Here is a 17,975-nt window from a genome sequence, read left to right as displayed (position 1 = left end):
AACTGAATTCACTTTTCTTTTATAAACTTTTAAGTTGTGCACAGAATGGACTCAGTTACCCTATGGACCAGTTCTTTCATGGAGTTTTCTTAGTATTTCCATTGTTTTATTTATTTTTGTTGCATTCAAATCCTTGGTCATTCTGTAATCTATCTTGATGTAATCTAATTTAGTGAACACTAAATTCTGTTTTTAATTTTTTCTTTAATGATCAAGGCATTTAATGGCCATTAGTTTTCTTCTTCTTCTTTTTTTTTTTTTTGAGTTTATTTATTTATTTTGAGAGAGAGGCAGAGAGAGAATCCCAAGCAGGCTTTGCACCATCAGTGTGGAACCTGATGCAGGGCTTGAGTCCATGGAACCCTGAGATCATGACCTGAACGAAAATCAAGAGTCGGACACTCAACCGACTGAGCCACCCAGGCACCTCCTATATATTGAAATTTTATCACACAGTTTACTTTCTACCTTAAATTCTACCTCATCTCCTGATACTGCCATTCCTTCTTTTTATTTACCGCTCCTTTCTTTTGGTTTACATTTGCCTAGACGCTTTTTAACTGTCACTTTATTTTCAACCTTTCTTGTTCATTTTCTTTTATGTTTCTTATATATAGCATATACAGGCATACCTCAGAAATATTGTGGGTTCAGTACCAGACCACTGCAATAAAACGAGTCAAAGGAGTTTTTTTGGTTTCCCAGTGCATATAAAAGTTGTTTACACAAACTGTAGCCTATTAAGTGTGCATTATGTCTACAAAAAATATACATACCTTAAATAAAAAATACTTTTTGTTATTAAAAGTGCTAACCACCAACAATGCTGACTCACTTTTAGTGAGTTGTAATCTTTTTGATGGTGGAGGGTCTTGCCTAAATGTTGATGGCTCCTGACTGATCGGGATGGTAGTGTACTGAAGGTTGGGTGGCTGTGGTAATTTCTTAAATTGGATAACATGAAGTTTACAGTACTGATAGAATCTTCCTTTCGCGAACAATTCCTCTGTAGCATGTGATGCTGTTTGATAGCATTTTACCCACAGAACTTCTTTCACAATTGGTGTACATTTTTTCAAACCCTGTTGCTGCTTTATCAACTAAATGTATATAATATTCTAAATCCTCTGTTGCCATAACAATTCTCACAGCATCTTTACTAAGAGCAGATACCATCTCAAGAAACCACTTTCTTTGCTCATCTGTAAGAAGCAACTCCTTATCTATTCAAGTTTTATCAAGAGGTTGTAGCAATTCAGTCCCATCTTCAGGCTTCACTTCTAGTTCTCTTGCTAGTTCCCCCACATCTGCATTTACTTCTTCCACTAAAGTCTTGAACCCTCAAAGTCATCCATGATAGTTGGAATCCACTTCATCTAAACTCCTGTTAATTTTGATATTTTGACCTCTTCCCATGAATCATAAATGTTCTTAATGGGGCACCTAGAATGGTGAATCCTTTCCAGAAGATTTTCAATTTACTTTGCCCAGATACATCAGAGGAATCACACACCATCTATGGCAGCTATAGCCTTATAAAAAGTATGTCTTAAATAATCTGAATTGAAAATTGAAATTACTCCTTGGTCTATGGGCTGCAGAACAGAGGTTATGCAGGCATAAAAATATTAATCTCGTTGGACATCTCCATCAGGGCTCTTAGGGTAACCAGGTGCATTGTCAATGACAGGTCTTATTTTGAAAGGAATCTTTCTGAGTAGTAGGTCTCAACAGTGGGCTTAAAATAATCAGTAAATCATGTTGTGAACAGATGTGCTGTCGTCCAGGCTTTGTTGTTCCATTTACAGAGCCCAGGCAGAGTAGGTTTAACATAATTCTTAAGGGCCTTAGGATTTTCAGAATGGTAAATGAGCACTGGCTTCAACTTCAAGTCACCAGCCACATAAGCCCCCACCTAACAAGAGAGTCAGCCTGTCCTTTGAAGCCAAGTATTGACTTTTTCTTCTCTAGCTATTAAGGTCCTAGATGGCATCTTCTGCCAATAGAAGTCTGTTTCATCTACACTGAAAATCTGTTGCTTAGTGTCGTCACCTTTATGAATTATCTGAGCCAGATCTTCCAAATAACTTGCTGCAGCTTCTACACCAGCACCTGCTGCTGCTTCACCTTGCACTTTTATGCTATGGAGACGGCTTCTTTCTTTAAACCTCATGAGCCAACCTCCGCTAGCTTCAAATTTTTCTTCTTTCAGTCTCATCTCTCTCAGCATTCACGGAACTGAAGACAGTCAGGGTCTTGCACTAGATTAGGCTTTGGCGTAAGGGACTGTTTTGTCTGGTTTGATCTTCTATACAGACTACTAAAACCTTTGCCATATCAGCAATAAGGCTGTTTTCACTTTGTCATCCAAGTGTTCATTGGAGTAGCCTTCAAGAACTTTTCTTCTGTGTTCACAACTTGTCTGGCACAGGAGGCCTAGCTTCCAGCCAATCTCAGCTTTCAGTATGCCTTCCTCACTAAACTTGATAATTTCTAGCTTTTGATTTAAAGTGAGAGGCATAGGACTCTTCCTTTCACTTGAACACACTGTGGTGTTACTGGTCTAATTTCAATATTGCTGTGTATCTAGGGAATAGAAAGGCCCAAAGGGAGAGAGACGGGAACAGTTGGTGGGGGGAGCAGTCAGAACATACATAAGTTTGCCATCTTCTATGGGTACAGTTCGTGGCACCTCAGAACAATGGCTATACTAACATCAAGGATCACTGATCACTATAAAAAATATAATAATAATAAAGTTTGAAATACTACAAGAATTACCAAAATGTGACACAAAGACACAACGTGAGCAAATGCTGTTGGAAACATGGCGCCAATAGACTTACTTGATGCAGGATTGCCACAAATCAATTTGTAAAAAGCGCAGTATCTGTGAAGCACAATAAAGTGAAGCACAATAAAAGAAGGTATGCCTGTATGTGGCTTGTACCACTGGATAGGCTGTATTGGTGTTTATCCAAGAAAAATTAAGGATAACTATTAGGGGACTGGTCAATTTAAAAAATATACCCATACAGTGGGATGCTACTTAACCAAGAAGAGTTATGTAGATGAGGAAAAGATAATCATATACTGTACTTGGAAGTCATCTTTCACATTTCCTTCTCCTTCATCCCCATAACCAATCTGTCACCCAAGTCCTGTTGATTTTACTTCCTAGATCATATTTATGTACATATCCCATCTATCCTGCTACCATTCTAATCCAAAGTACCACTAATGGTACTTTGCAGTGGCCTCCTGTTCTACCCACATCAGCTTTGCTCCCACACTAATCCATCTTCTTCAGTGCTGCTAGAGCAAAGACTACAAATTGGATGATGTCACCAAAAACTCTTCAATAGATTCCTATACATTTAGAGTAAAATTCAAAATCTAAACCTTAATGCCCTACATCACTAGATCAGGTCCACTTCATGCCATTCTCTTCTTTGCTCTCTGTACTCCAGCTACACTAGCTGCTGCCCATGTTTCTACCATCATAATATAATGATTCTTACTGTTGTGCTTAGTGATTTACACAAATTATCTCATTTAATCCTCTCAGCAAGGTAAATACTTGTGATACTACCATTTGACAAATGAGGAAACTGAAGCTTTAGAGGAATTAAGTCATCTGCCCAAGGTCTTACAACTTGTTAAGTGGCTACAGCAGGATCTGAACCCAGGTCTGAGTCCTGAGTTCATTCTATCTATTCCCCTGGATTTGTACCCTTCAGCCATGTTTATCTTGGCATTACCGATAATGCTTTGCACATATTACCTAAATAGTCATGTTCAGTCAGGTGTTTTACTTTGCAAAAAATTATTTCCATCCACAACTACTCAAGACAAGACTTACTCTTAATTTTCTATAACCTATCCAGTATAAAAAGACAAAATGCTCCAGTATCTCTAAACCTGTAACTGTGGAATCTAAACTCGGTAATTATGTCAAAATATCAAAAACAGAATATAAATGGGCTTTTAAAATAATGTTTCTGGCACTAGTAAATGACTCCAGAGAGAAATTAAGGTTGCAAGGAGCTTTAAGGGTTATGCTGATTTTATCATTTTGTTTTATGAAGCCCAAATGAAGCATTCTGAAGCCCAAATAAAGTGTCTCGTCCAAGTTGCACAGCAAGCTAATGACAATGCTGGAACCATTAACTTCCAGCCCAGTGCTTTCATTTAGAGCATAATCCAATCAACTGGACAGACTTGGAGTTTTATTAGTGTCTTGTGTTTCAAACAACAGGATGTAAAAAACAATAAGAAATAATTATATTAAAAGAGTGGGTTTTTTTTAAGCGTCTATTTCTAATCAGTATCATATGGACATTAAAGTTGTTATCCTTCCAACTCAAAGTGGCTTATTTGCATTTCACATTTAGAATAAAAAAGAAATAAAGTGAATACCTTTTTAGTCCATCTTTTTACTCCATTATATCCTTTGGTTACCAGCTGTCTATGAAAAAAGCTGTTGAAGAAGTGAACCTAGAAGAGACATCAAATATAAGCACCCAGATTATATTAAGCTGTACCCAGATTTAACTTCAAAAGAACATGGAAATTTAAAAACCCTTGTATGTAAGACAGACCAAAAGGAGGAAAAGTTTCTTCTATAGAAAATACATTACCTGATTCACAGAAGATTCTGTTCCAAATTTTCTTAGAATAACCTTACACTGTGGTCTATAGTCAGAACTGGAATGGGACAGTAAATAAATAGATTACCTGAATCCAATCAAGTAGAGAAGCAACCTGACAAATCTCTCCAAATCAGGTGATAAAACTGAAAGAGGCTAAGAAAGAATGAGGTAACATTACCTTGAACTCAAGGGATATGGATTACAAAACTAACCCCATCTGAAGGATATGGACTTGCAGACTCCTGCTTTCATAACTGTTAAAAAGCCTTAACATGATCATTTCTAGCACAGAAATAATTAACCTGGTCATATGGAACATCGTGTCCTGACATCAAATTTCTGGCTTCTAAATTAGGATCAGCTCATGTGAGCTAGTAAACATATTGTGGTCTTAATGTGTTCACTCAGTAATGGATTCGCTTGAGATGAAAAAAATGCTCCCTCAGTGTTGAGGTTCTCAGGATGTGGTCACCAGATCAGCAGTATCAGCATCCCCAGGAACTTCTTAAAATGCAAATTTTCAGGCCCTACCCCAGACCATTTACTAATGCAGAAACTGAGCGTGGAGCTCAACAGTTTGGTTTGATAAACCTTCCAAAAAATCCCAATGCACACTGTTCTGAGATCTCTGCAGCTTAAGATATCAATAAAAAGAGCTTGTAATAGCTATTTCTAAGAAAAGTGATTCTCAAACTCTGTGTGCATTAGAATCCGGACAGCTTGTGAAAGCAGATTGCTGGGCCCCACCTCCAGTTTCTGATTCAGTAGGGGTAGGTTAGAGTTCAAACTTTTACATCTCTGGTAAATTCCTAGGTAATGTTGGTGCTACTGGTCTGGGGACTGTAAGTATCCTTTTAATCCAATGAAGGTTCAGAATTAAATATAATGTAGAAATAATGAAGGTAAATTATACCCTTAAAATTAACACCTTTATGTTAAAAGTCATCTATAATATGTGTTTAGGTTTAAACTTTCTGGTGATTAAGAGAATTTCACATAATAGAGAATCCAACAGATTAACCTCATGATTCCAATTTAAAATGCAACAGAATTGCAATTTTAAGTGGAAAGTTGTAAAACATTTTGTCTATATTCATAAAGTGTTGGAATCTCCGACTCATTATATTTCTCTGTTTAAATTATTAGATTTATAAAAGTATTTGGAAAGATTTTAGATACTGAAATCAAAAGTTACCCATCAGACAATCTAAATACTCAGAAAAATTAACACATTAAATTAAAAAAAATAATTTTAATAGTAACAAAACTCTATGGGAATTTTAGAGTTTAAGGAGGGTTTGTCTGTATTTGAACAGAATACCCAAGATTAATCCAAGAAAAAGTGACAATGAATACCACTTTATTACATCTTTAAAAAGAATAAGACTTTAAGTTAAATTGAAAAACTTAAAGCAAAAATACACTTTTTGTGCATCTCCTCACTGTTAAAAAAGAGACAACAGACCCAAAATAGAGTCTAACTTAGTGCTGACTTGTGCTTAGCCCATGTCACCAAACCAAAAATACCTAACCTAATTGCAACTTCAGCCTCTCCCAGGACTGTAATCTTAATAGAACTACCTGCTCAGCACTACTTAGGTAACCTGCCTGTTAGGCCTGGTCTTCCCCTCAAGTAAGGTAACTTTGCTGCAATCAATCTACTCTTGCTAATAACCCTCTTGTCCTGCCCCCTTCTGCCTTATAAGTCTTCCATTTTGTACAGCTCTTCAAAGCTCCTTTTTACTTGTTAGATGGGATGCTGCCTGATTCATCAATGATTTGAATGAAGCCAATAAGATCTTAAAATATACTCAGTTGTTTTTTATTTTTGAGAGCAAGTTCGAATGGGGGGAGGGGCAGAGAGAAAGGGGCCAGAGGATCCGAAGTGGGCTCTGCAAAGACAGCAGTGAGCCCGATGCAGGACTAAAACTCACCAACTGGGAGATTATGATCTGAGCCAGAGTTGGATGCTCAAATGACTGAACCACCCAGGCGCCCCAACTTTTTTCACACCTTAAAAAAGCCTCCTTGGGGTGCCTGTCTGGTTCAGTTGGTGGAGTGTGTGACTCTTGATCTTGGATTGTGAATTCAAGCCACTCGTACAGAGATTACTTAAATCTTAAATTAAATCTTAAAAAAAAAAAAGGTGGGGCACGCCTGGATGGCTCAGTCCGGTTGAGTGTCTGACTTCCGCTCAGGTCATGATCTTGCAGTTCGTGGGTTCAAGCCCAACGACAGGCTCTGTGCTAACAGCTCAGAGCCTGAAGCCCACTTCAGATTCTGTGTTTCCTCTTTTTGTCCCTATCCCGCTCATGCTCGCTCGCTCTCAAAAGTAAATAAACATGTAGGAAAACACTGGCAATCTGACTTTCTTATGCTCAAATATTGTCTAGAACCTATGCCCAACCTGTTAGCGCCTGATCAAGATAAAATCAAAACCTTTAAAAATCGAAGGAATATCAAATAATTACATCAAGTTAAAAAGAAACCTCATTTTAATACACAAGAATTCTCTCTCCTGAAGAGTAACTTTCACTTACTTTGTCTGGGACTGCATCCATTATCAGCTCACCATACATATTAATGACCTATAAAAAGTCAACATAAAACCAGCTTACTAACCCTATACAATTCAGAACATCCCATCAGAATGAATAACACTGACACCCGTTAACAGTAATCAAACCTTTTGGATGCTGGGGTTGGTGAATGAGTAGCTTTAGTAAGGGTAAAGAATCCTTGATTCAAAACATAACTATGAGACCAACCCAAAGGTTAATTATATTTTATTATCCAACATCCTCTGCAACTTTTCCACACTGAGAACCTACAATACACTAACCTGGTCATTCAGCCAATTCTGACCATCCAGAGTTGCCAGATCATCCATATCCAGCATGTGCTTATTGTAGAAGATGCGGAAGTTGCATTTTTGATGCCTGGCCCGATAGTTTGTTATTTCTCTATTGATAAATGGTTTTCTGAAAAAGAAAGATTTTGAAAGAAAAGAAACACGAGTTCCACTAAATTTACTAAGTATCTTCTTTTTTTAAAGTCACATGTGCCAACAATTTTATTTTCAAGGGCTTAAATTAAGCATTATTGACAAACCTATTAGAAAAGTCTTCATTAAAGACATCTTTTAGTCTTCCAAGAACATCTTTTTCACTGAGTGGGACCAAACTGCCATACTTCTTCATAACCTCATCTAGGAATCCTTAAATAAAGGAAGAGAAATTACAATGGAAAAACCATTTTCAGCAAAAGTCATTCTCCCAATATTTAACCTATACACAACACTTACCACACATCTAACCTATACATTACGCTATACAGAAATCTTTTAATTAAAAGTTATGTTTTGTAAAAAATAAAATAGATCAGGCCCTCACCATTCCAATCCAGAGAGAAATGCCTTAAGGTATCATTTCACATTGGATTTTTAAAGCTACTGATGCACTGTTAGAAAATGGCTAGCTAAAACTGAAGATTGACATCACTCAGTAGTTTAACCTTGAAGAAGAATCTTCCCTTCTAAAGAGTGAAATCTAAAATGGTTTAATCACCTGGTTAAATGTGTATCACATCTGGTAACTAAAGGAGTTTTCTTTTTTAAAATATTTTTTTATTTTTGAGAGAGAGCGCATGTGTGCATGAGTGGGGAAGGGGTGGCAGGGCTACAGAGGATCCAAAGCAGGCTCAGAGCTAACAGCAGCAAGCCCAATGCGGGGCTCGAAATCACAAACCCTGAGATCATGACTTAAGCTGAAGCTGAATGCTCAACCAACTGAGCCACCCGGGTGCCCCTAAAGGAGTTATCTTTTCAAAAACCACAATTTATTGAGGGATTTGTTGATATCGCAGTCACTATTATTTGGTAAGTGTGTGTCAGCATATTTTAAAAGGTGAAGCAGAATTAAAGGATGACTTCTTGGCCAGAATAGGACAGTCGTTGGGTCAAATAAGATGTATACGCATTTTAATGGCTTCCACGAGGACCCACTGAACAAACATACTTAAAAAGGTCCTAGGAAATAAAATCAGGGCTTTATTTCTAAGGAAATACACAGAAGCTGAGGGAAAGAAAGGCTTACAAAAATGCTGACATGACTTAGGACATTCACTGATGCTGAATGGGGAGAGCAATAACCTAATTAACCATCAGTCTAAAAGTCTCCAGAATTAAGATGGGAAGAATGAGCACTGTTAGCCACTTATTTTACCCAGTTCCCTTTCTACCTTCAAGAATGGCCTCTGGTACACATCAGTACAAAATGGACAGGAAAGAGAACAATGGAGTAACTGTCCCAAGAACAGGGTGGATTTTTTTGAGGGAGAGTCAGACAAAGGTGTGAAAAACAGATCTTCCTTTTGTTAGTCTCCTACCAGAAGGCTCCCAATTTGAAAGGCTTCAGAGCAAAGGTCAGGATATAGTAAACAGGAAAACGCTGATTGTTTATGCCTGGTTCTGGTCTAGGCTTTAGGCATAAAGAAGACAGAAAGGGAATCCTTTGTTCCAGCTTAATAAGAGAAGGAGGTAAAGATTTGGGGCTTCTAAACTTGTATTTGCCAACAAGTGTTTACAGGTTACCTAAGAACAGCCTTATGTCTGTCTACATGGGAGAATGAACTCAAATAGAAGATAAGGAATCCCAACATTTGAGAAACTGCATTTGAAGAGCAAATTTCATACAAAAATAATGCCCCTAATAATAAAAGTAAACTGTAGGCTCAGCAACCTGAGACTCTTCAAATAAGAAAGCAGTCTCCTCTATCAATGGGATATTGACCCCAATTCGAAACTAGTATCATAGGAAAGAGGTATCCCTCTTAACAGTGTTATCTATGGCAGGTAGTATTGGGGGGATTTTAAGTTATTTTTGTTTCCTCTTATCTGCATTTTTGTTTTCACTTTCAGATGATAAACATGGATTTCTAATGCAGTAGAAAGGTCCTGTGCGGATGATCAAGGAGAACCCTAGAGGACAATGTCTTATTGGTACACACATCTCACTGGGACCAGAAGTAAAACTGCATTCAAATAGCATTATCATAAACCAAGCACTACTACATCTCATCCTTTTAACTACCCTGTGTTAGATAGCATCCCTACTTTACCAATGGAGGTAGGAAGCTTAGGGAGGTTAAGTAACTTTCCCAAGAACCCTTAAGTAGCATATGGCAGAGTAAGATTCTGATTATAGGTTATATGACCACAGAAAGTTAACCATTAACTATTAACCTATGCTGCCTCCAAAGCAGGAGATACCTATTATCTTTTCTCTACAAAAGCAACTTGTTCTTTACTGCATCTTTTCCTTTTAATACCCCCTGGCCAAGAATTACCCAGAAAATGGCTTCTTAAGATGAGAATTAAACCCATTATTTTTTACCCACTTGCATTCACAAACTAATGAACCAAAAAGGAAAAATGCATTTGGCATAGTACTAAAACTTCAATGTGACCAAGAAAGAAATGATAAAATGTTAGGGGAAAAAGAAAACAAAAACTAGAATTCAAATTATAGTCCATCTGCCAGCACAAAAGGTAGTAACAAAAGGTAGTAACTCTTCCTCCCTGGCTGCTAGAAGCTCACCCATCATGAACAACACAACAACAGTAACTGTTGGGACCAGCAAGTTCATGACCAGTCCACTATTTCAGCAGAAACAAGTGGTCACTGATGTTCTTCATCTGGAAAAGGCAAAAGTACCTACGTCAGAAATTTGGGGAAAAATAGCCAAAATGTACAAGACCACATCAGAGGTCATCTTTGTATTTGGATACAGAACCCATTTTGGTGGTGGCAAGGCGACTGGCTTTGGCATGGTTTATGAGTCCTTGGATTATGCAAAGAAAAACGAACCCACAGTCTTGTAAGACGGCCTGTATGAAAAGAAAAAGACCTCAAGAAAACAACAAAAGAACACAAGAACAGAATGCAGAAAGTCAGGGGGACTGCAAAAGCCAATGTTGGTGCCAGCAAAAAGGAGTAAAGATTCTACAGTGACTTTATCTGTGGTGATTGTGCAGATAAATACTGCAGAAATCCTTCATGAGAGGATTAATAAAGAATTAAAAAAAAAAAAAAACCACAAAAGGAAATAATATGAAAAATTTTTCAGAAGTTAAATTGCTCATCTTAAACCAAATGTGGATAGTTTTTTCTAAAGGCAATTGACAGGTCACATCCCACCATGCATGTGGAATGAGGTTGTGTTGTGCATACAAGAAATGGAACCATTTGCTTCTTCAACAAAATACAATACACATGTCAGAAAGGTCCCATCAAAAATAAGGAAGGCATGGGGCGTCTGGCTGGCTCAGTGGGGCATGCCACTCTTGATCTTAGGGTTGTAGGTTCGAGCCCAACATTAGATGCAGAGATTACTTAAAACAAAATCTTAATGACAAAATAAGGCATGAAATAGCTAAGACTAAACTTAAGAAATGTGCAAGCCTAAGTGAAAAGCACAAAATTCTGGTGAAAGGACATAGGTCAATAAATGGAGTAATTCTTTGTTTTTAGACAGGAAAACTCAGTATTGTAATAAATGTAATTTCCCCTTAGTCTATAAATGTGATGCAATACCAATCAAAGCCATTATTTTTGTTTGTTTAATTGAAAAAACAAATCTAAAATTCATCTTGGGACCAAAACATGAGAAATTCCTAGAAATTTCTGAAAAGAATTAAAGAGGAGAGGTGAATAAGGGAGGGCAAGAGAGGAGAAGGGCCTACTCCCATCAAATTATAAAACTGGGGCACGTGGGTGGCTCCACTGGTTAAGCGTCCCACCCTGGATTTTGGCTCAGGGCACGATCTCATGGTTTGTGAGTGTGAGCCCTTCGCCGGGCTCTGTGCTGATAGCACAGAGCCTACTTGGGATTCTCTGCCCCTCCTCTGCTCACACACACTGTCAAAATAAACTTTTTAAAAAAAATTATAAAACTACTAGAATTAAGACAGACTACTACTAGTATAGAAATTGAAAAACCAAATCCAGAAAGAGACCTAATAACAGGTAGCAACTCATAACCACAGGGAAAAGATCACTCAAATAATATTAGAACTATTAACTAAATCTTTTATTTACAGTTGGAATTCATTTTGATGTAAATCGAAGCCTAAATCAAGAGTCAGACGCTCAGTGCTCAATCGACTGAGCTACCCACGGGCCCAGGATTTTTTTTTTTTTTATATTTATTTATTTTTGAGAGAGAGGGAAAGACAGAGCGCAAGTGGGGGAGGGGCAGAGAGAGAGGGAGACACAGAATCCAAAACAGGCTCCAGGCTCTGAGCTGTCAACACAGAGCCCCACATGGGGCTCAAAATCATAAGCCGTGAGACCATGACCTGAGCCGAAGTTGGACACCGAACCAACTGAGCCACCCAGGTGCCCCAGTATTTTTTTTCTAATACATGACCATAAATATTTTAAAATAAAATGGCAATCATCCTGTAATTCCTTTAGAACTTTTATGCCCTTTAATATGAACATTATTTATTCAACATGTAAGGAGCACTCTAGTTTCTCTTTTTGAAGTTATTTTATCCTATTCAATACACTATGGAATTTTTTTTTTCCCTAGGCCAATTCAAAACAATCTAGTAACCCAGTAAATGGGTATGCCATAAACAATTCCCTACTGGGGACCATTTGTTAATATTTTAGCTCTCCAATTAATGTCACAACTAAAGCCCTTGATATATCCTGGTTCTGTTGTTTCCTCACAACACACTCACTAAAAGTTAAATCTCTGGGTCAAAGGACATGCATATCTAAAAGTTCTAAATTTTCATTAATGACTTCTTATATACACACGCAGCTTTAGTGTTTATGGAGTCAAACTGGTATATTGCGTCTGAGTTTCCTATCAGGCTTTAAAATGTATTATTGGGACGCCTGGGTAGCTCAGTTGATTGAATGTCTGACTCTTGATTTTGGCTCAGGTCATGATCTCATGGTGAGACTGGGATCTACGCTGGGCATTAAGCCTGCTTGGGATTCTCTCTCTCTCCCTCTGTCCCATCTCTGCACATACACTCTCTCAAAAAAATAATAGAAAATTATTAAATGTATTATTAATGTGAAATTATAAAATGGTGTTATAAAATGTGTTCTCTTTAATAGCTTTACTGACCCGTGATTCACATACCACAAAAAATTACTCTTCTAAAGTGTAAAATTCATTTTTTTTTTTTGGGGGGGGGGAAATTCAGAGTTGTCCAACCATTACTATCACCTAATTTAGTAACATTCATTACTCCACAAGAAACTTTGTACCAGTTAGGAGTCACTCCTCATTACTTCCTCTCTACAGCCCCTGGCAGCTATTAACCTACTTTCTATCTCTATATTTGCCTACCATGGACATTCCAAATCAATAGAATCACACAGTATGTGGCCTTTTGTGCCTGGCTCTTTTTACTTAGCATGTTTTCAAGGTTCATCCACACTGAAACATACAGCAGTACTTCATTCCTTTTTATGCCAGAATATCCCATTGTATAAAATACCAAATTTTACTTACTTGTTCATCAGTTGATGGACATTTGGATTGTTTCTACTTTTTGACTATGATGAATAATGATGCTATGAACATCTGTGTACAGGTTTGTGTGTGTTTGTTTCTAATTGGTTAAATTTTTAATCTACCTGGAATATACTGACATAGGAATCTATTTTTTTTCCTTCCAAAACGAGTTTTATGCAATATGTACAATTATAAAACAGTAAGTAAACTGTAGTAAGTACAACTGGCTCTTGATAAGTGTATCAATCTACTGCAGTGAACATGTGTAGTTCTATTAGAGAAAAGCCAGCATTCACCATGACGTGGAACTTAGTATTAACTAATGCTATAGAAGTCAGTTAAAGGAGCATTCACTATACTGATTGTCCCGTATGGATTCCTATTCTAATTGCTCTATTAATCCTGATTATTCAGGTTTAGTTCCTTTATTTGTTGAATTTGTCCTTTTCATTGTGCTGGCTTTCCTCATATTTGGTGATAGATTGTGGGCTTATCTCTACTCGGGTAATTTTTTTTTTTTTTTTTTGCTGGTGCAGGGAGGGCTGTGATGGGCAGTAGCTGTTGCTCTGCCTTCAACCCTTTTCAATCAGCATGGAGATGCTAAGTAAAACCCCAAAAATGGTTCTTCTGGTTCTTCTTTCCTCAGTCTATTAAAATAATGAATTACTTTGCAGATCACCAAGTGTGCATTCTGTAAAAATGCCTACGTCCTCATGTCACACAACAGTCTTACTGTATGCCATTAGTCAATTGATCAATTGCTTTTGGAAGTGCTACATCTCTTTAAGTTAATTGGTATCTATGCGTAAATGCTTACTTTTTCAGGTTTATGTATTATATGGTTTTGCTAACTTTATAGTAGAGAATTTGCCTTTCCCTATTCTAAGACAGTATAAACAACAGAAACTGTTTTGTTTTTAAAGATTTGCTAGGACTCTGTACTACTCTGTGTCTTTTTGTGGAGAAAAACTTTCTATACATACTTAATGGTTAAGAAAACAAAGTGCTCAGAATTGTTTAAACCACCAAGAAGTAATTCTCCTAATTCCCCAGAAAAGCCCTTTATAACAATTTGATATATATTTCCAGATGTGGCCGATACAAATGTGTGTGCACACTTCTATTCATATGCTCCATTTGTGTGTATATCTCTTAACAAAGTGGCATCATTCTGTTTTGCAACTTGCTTTTTTCACTTTATGTAGACAGCTTTCAGTTCAAAATATAGACTGAACTTTTTAACAGCTTCATAATGTACTATTGCCCAGATGTGCTGTAATTTATACTTCCATAGAAACTTTTTTTTGGTTGTCTCTAGTTTTGTTTCGTTTTTATAAAAAAAAAATTTTTTTTTTATGTTTATTCATTTTTGATAGACAGAGAGAGACAGAGAGCAAGTAGGGGTGGGCGGAGAGAGAGGGGGGACACAGAATCCAAAGCATACTCCAGGCTCTGAGTTGTCAGCACAGAGCCCAACGCGGGGCTCAAACTCACGAACCACGAGATCATGACCTGAGCCGAAGTCGGACGCTCAACTGACTGAGCCACCCAGGTGCTCCAGTTGTCTCCAGTTTTTTTACTACCAGGACAATACTATAAGTAATGTCCCTATACAAATAAATATATTCTTATTTTGGATAAACTGCAAGAAGGGGAATGGGTCAAAGACTAATATTGCCATATTGTCTTCCAAAAATGTTTACACCAGCTTACTCATGGGGTAGATTTTGACAAGAAGACTTTTTAAAGTATGACGTAAAAACTTGAAGCCATTAAAGATAGATAAGTTTCACAATGAAGAATTGATAATTTCCTTTAAGCGAAATTACCACACTCAAAGTCAGGGTACTTTTACCTTTGGGGAAGGAAAAACTTAAACTCTTAGGACATTTGTAATTAAAATTTAACAAGGTAGGAATCACTGTTGCTCACTGCCACAGTCTCAGAACTAGCACAGTGCCTGGCATATAGGAACTTCTAGGCAAAGGAAAATTATATACAAACCAAAGATGGCCAAGAAACACAGAAAAAGATGTTCAAACTTTAAACTCAAAAACACAAATCAAAACAACTCTCAGGTGATCTAGAAGAGAAGATTAGTAAATTTTAACAAGTGTAAACTGGTTCAACTTTTTGGAGGGTAATTTCACAATTCTCTTAAAATTCTAAGTGTATTTGTTCATCAATTCCACTACTACAAATTTAACTTAGAGAAAAAACTGTTAAAGTATATAGAAGTAGTTTCATTGCACTATCATTTATAGAAGAAAACAACTGGAAGCAACACAAATATCATCAACCAAAACTTAAAGTATTGAACATCTCCATAATACAGCAATATAGAAGACTTCAAAGAATGTCTAAATGCTTACAGGGAAATCCATGTGTGGAAGGAAAAAACAGGAATCTCCCAGAAAAGATAATGGGGGGCACTTGGGTGGCTCAGTCGGTTAGGCATCCAACTCTTGGTTTTGGCTCAGGTCACGATCTCATGGTTTGTGAGTTTAAGCTCCACATCGGGCTCCGTGGGAACAGTACGGAGCCTGATTGGGATTCTCTCTCTCCCCCTCTCTCTGCCCCTCCCCCAACTCATTCTGTCTCTCAAAAAGAAACAAACTTAAAAAAAGAACAAAGAAAGAAAAGATAATGGACAGCAAGTGTGGGCCGCAGGTTGAGGGAGAATAAAGGAAGAGTGCGTACCAGAAAGGCAGATTGACAGCTGTTCGTCATCCACAGGAGATGCTTTCTGACTGTTCCTCCCACCTCCTGCTTGATTTTCGAGTTTGAGTCCACTGCATGTCAGAGGAGCCTCCAGTGGACTTTTACAGTAAGGGTGGTCCAGCAACTTAGAACTAAGAATGTTCTGCTTGAGAGATCCATCCTCATCCATCTGGCATGAGCTCTCAGTCTTTTCGGACACAGGCCCATCTACATCACTCACAGACTGATCTGCCCCAGACATGGGCAGTTTTACTCTGTCATCACTGACAGTACTTGTCCGATTTTCCTGACCCAGAGTCATAACTTCTCTTTCGTTTTCTGAGATAAACATGTTACTAGAATCATGTTCTGATAAGGGGATATCATGAATCAGCTCTGTACACTCCCACTTAGGAGAACAGGGTGACTGGTCCCAGGTGTATGTGACACTACCATTCTGTTGGTCAGGGAATGCTTCATCTAAACTAAGCTCCTTGCCCAAGAAAGGGCTTCCTTTAGTGTGGCCATCAGGCACATGAGAGTTCTTTCCCTTCATCACAGCATTGCTGTCCATATCTGGGAAGTATGGTTGATGCCGACAAGAAGGGTCTTTAGGTTCTGGGGAAGGGAATGGGCTGCAACTGCCACCCTCACTGTTTTCCCTAAGGGTCTCTTGATGGTCCCCAGTGACCTGCACCCAGCTTCGCTGGGCTTTTTTTAGCTTGCAAACTTTGCTTTTTGTTCTGAAGTGCTGGGATCTGAGAATCCTGTACCGAAATCTAATCATGGATAATTTCTCATACATCATAAGAGGAGATACTTTTATTCTTCTATGTTGGTTAAGTTGAAACTTTTTTGGAATCAGGGGTCCCCCATTCCTGTGGTGCTCCAGCCCTTGGTAGCAGCCATAACAAAAGCGCTTTCTCTTATGGTTGCTCAAGGTGACCACAATTGTGCCACTCTCACCTGGACTTTGGCTCTCCCCATTGAACTTCATGGGAAAGTCAGAAGCTTGTGGCTCCGTCCTAGGTCTGTGACCACTGACCTGACCTAAAACACTATTTGCTGGTAAGTCCGCAACCGCCTTCAAGAGACTTTTATCTCCACAGTATTCATGGTCAGAGTTCTTTGTTGATGATAGCAGCCTCTCTGCTTGGAGTTTCAGGAGGGTCCTTGAGGAGGAAATGAAGTGTTTAGAGTCTTTTCTTTTCACTTTAGAGGGCAAAGTACTAACATTCTGAAGAGCCACACTGGACTTTGCCTTAGCAAAAAAAGGTGCATCCTGGATCCATGTCTTCTGGATTTGAAGGGCCTTCTTTCTGCACTGGAAATGCCTCAGCTGCCTGCTCCAAATAACTGGCCTTCCCAATTTGGCTTTCAGAATGCACAAGTGTTGGTGAAAGCAAAACTTCTTAAAGCCTCCAAATCCAGTATTCCATTTCTCAGAAAAGGCTAAGTGGATTCCTTTCCTCCATAAAATTTTCTTCTGTTTTTTCATTTTTCTGATGCATAATGAGATCTTGATGCAGCTGTGAAGAGAAAGAAGAGTTACACATTTACCCTAAAAATGTCATTAAGATATAATCACAGCATTAGAAGTTAGAAAACTCTTAGGGGCAAAAAAAAAGCCTATGAAGTACAATTTAGACTATCAGACATAACGAAATCCTTACGTGATTAAGGTTTTCCCCACAGTGAAAACTGGAAGACATGAATACTCTCACATGACCCCATTTGGTATAGCTGACTCTGACAGAAATGTCAAGATCATTTCCCAATATGCAGTCAATTTCTGATGGAGTAAACAGGGTAGGAAGTCAGAAGAAAATCGGTCAGTGTTGACACTGCTTCTTGTTAGCTAAGTGACTTTAAGTCAGTCACCCAAATTCTGTGTTCTCATTTGTAAAATGAAGGATGGGGAAGGAGGGGGGACCACATACCATTTAAAACTGATTCCATATAAAAAGAGTGTGTTCTAGGGGTGCCTGAGTGGCTCAGTCGGTTAAGGGTCCGACTTCAGCTCAGGTTATGATCTCACAGTTCGGGAGTTCGAGCCCCGCGTCAAGCTCTGGGCTGACAGCTCAG

The 17,975-nt window shown here is 38.2% G+C and overlaps 2 protein-coding genes and 1 pseudogene across 7 annotated transcripts in view; 2 read left to right on the top strand and 1 right to left on the bottom strand.

The window, feature by feature from the left end:
- The window catches only part of NCBP2 (nuclear cap binding protein subunit 2), a 33,715-nt gene extending 24,064 nt beyond the window's left edge, over nucleotides 1-9,651 (top strand). Inside the window, exon 5 of the mRNA XM_007090965.3 lies at nucleotides 9,571-9,651. Coding sequence (XP_007091027.1) covers nucleotides 9,571-9,574 — 4 coding nt within the window. The 3' untranslated portion in view covers nucleotides 9,575-9,651. The remainder of the gene's footprint in view (nucleotides 1-9,570) is intronic.
- The window catches only part of SENP5 (SUMO specific peptidase 5), a 48,214-nt gene that overhangs the window by 11,012 nt on the left and 19,227 nt on the right, over nucleotides 1-17,975 (bottom strand). For 3 of the 6 annotated variants that reach the window (XM_007090966.3, XM_042957210.1, XM_042957208.1), the window contains exons 2-6: nucleotides 15,891-17,419; nucleotides 7,764-7,869; nucleotides 7,495-7,633; nucleotides 7,193-7,240; nucleotides 4,420-4,497 (exon numbers count right to left, since the gene is read on the bottom strand). In XM_007090966.3, the coding sequence (XP_007091028.1) occupies nucleotides 4,420-4,497; nucleotides 7,193-7,240; nucleotides 7,495-7,633; nucleotides 7,764-7,869; nucleotides 15,891-17,388 (1,869 nt within the window). In that variant the 5' untranslated portion in view covers nucleotides 17,389-17,419. Of the gene's footprint in view, nucleotides 1-4,419; nucleotides 4,498-4,737; nucleotides 4,806-7,192; nucleotides 7,241-7,494; nucleotides 7,634-7,763; nucleotides 7,870-15,890; nucleotides 17,420-17,563; nucleotides 17,680-17,975 lie in introns of those variants that run through there. The other 3 variants (XM_015541470.2, XM_042957209.1, XM_007090969.3) reach the window with 3 other exon arrangements.
- On the top strand, nucleotides 10,255-10,649 carry LOC102969599 (annotated as a pseudogene).

Source organism: Panthera tigris, chromosome C2 (genome assembly GCF_018350195.1).
Source record: "Panthera tigris isolate Pti1 chromosome C2, P.tigris_Pti1_mat1.1, whole genome shotgun sequence".
NCBI classification, from domain to species: domain Eukaryota; kingdom Metazoa; phylum Chordata; class Mammalia; order Carnivora; family Felidae; genus Panthera; species Panthera tigris.
Note: the sequence above shows the minus strand (reverse complement) of the source record. Positions and strands in the feature narration are given on the sequence as shown.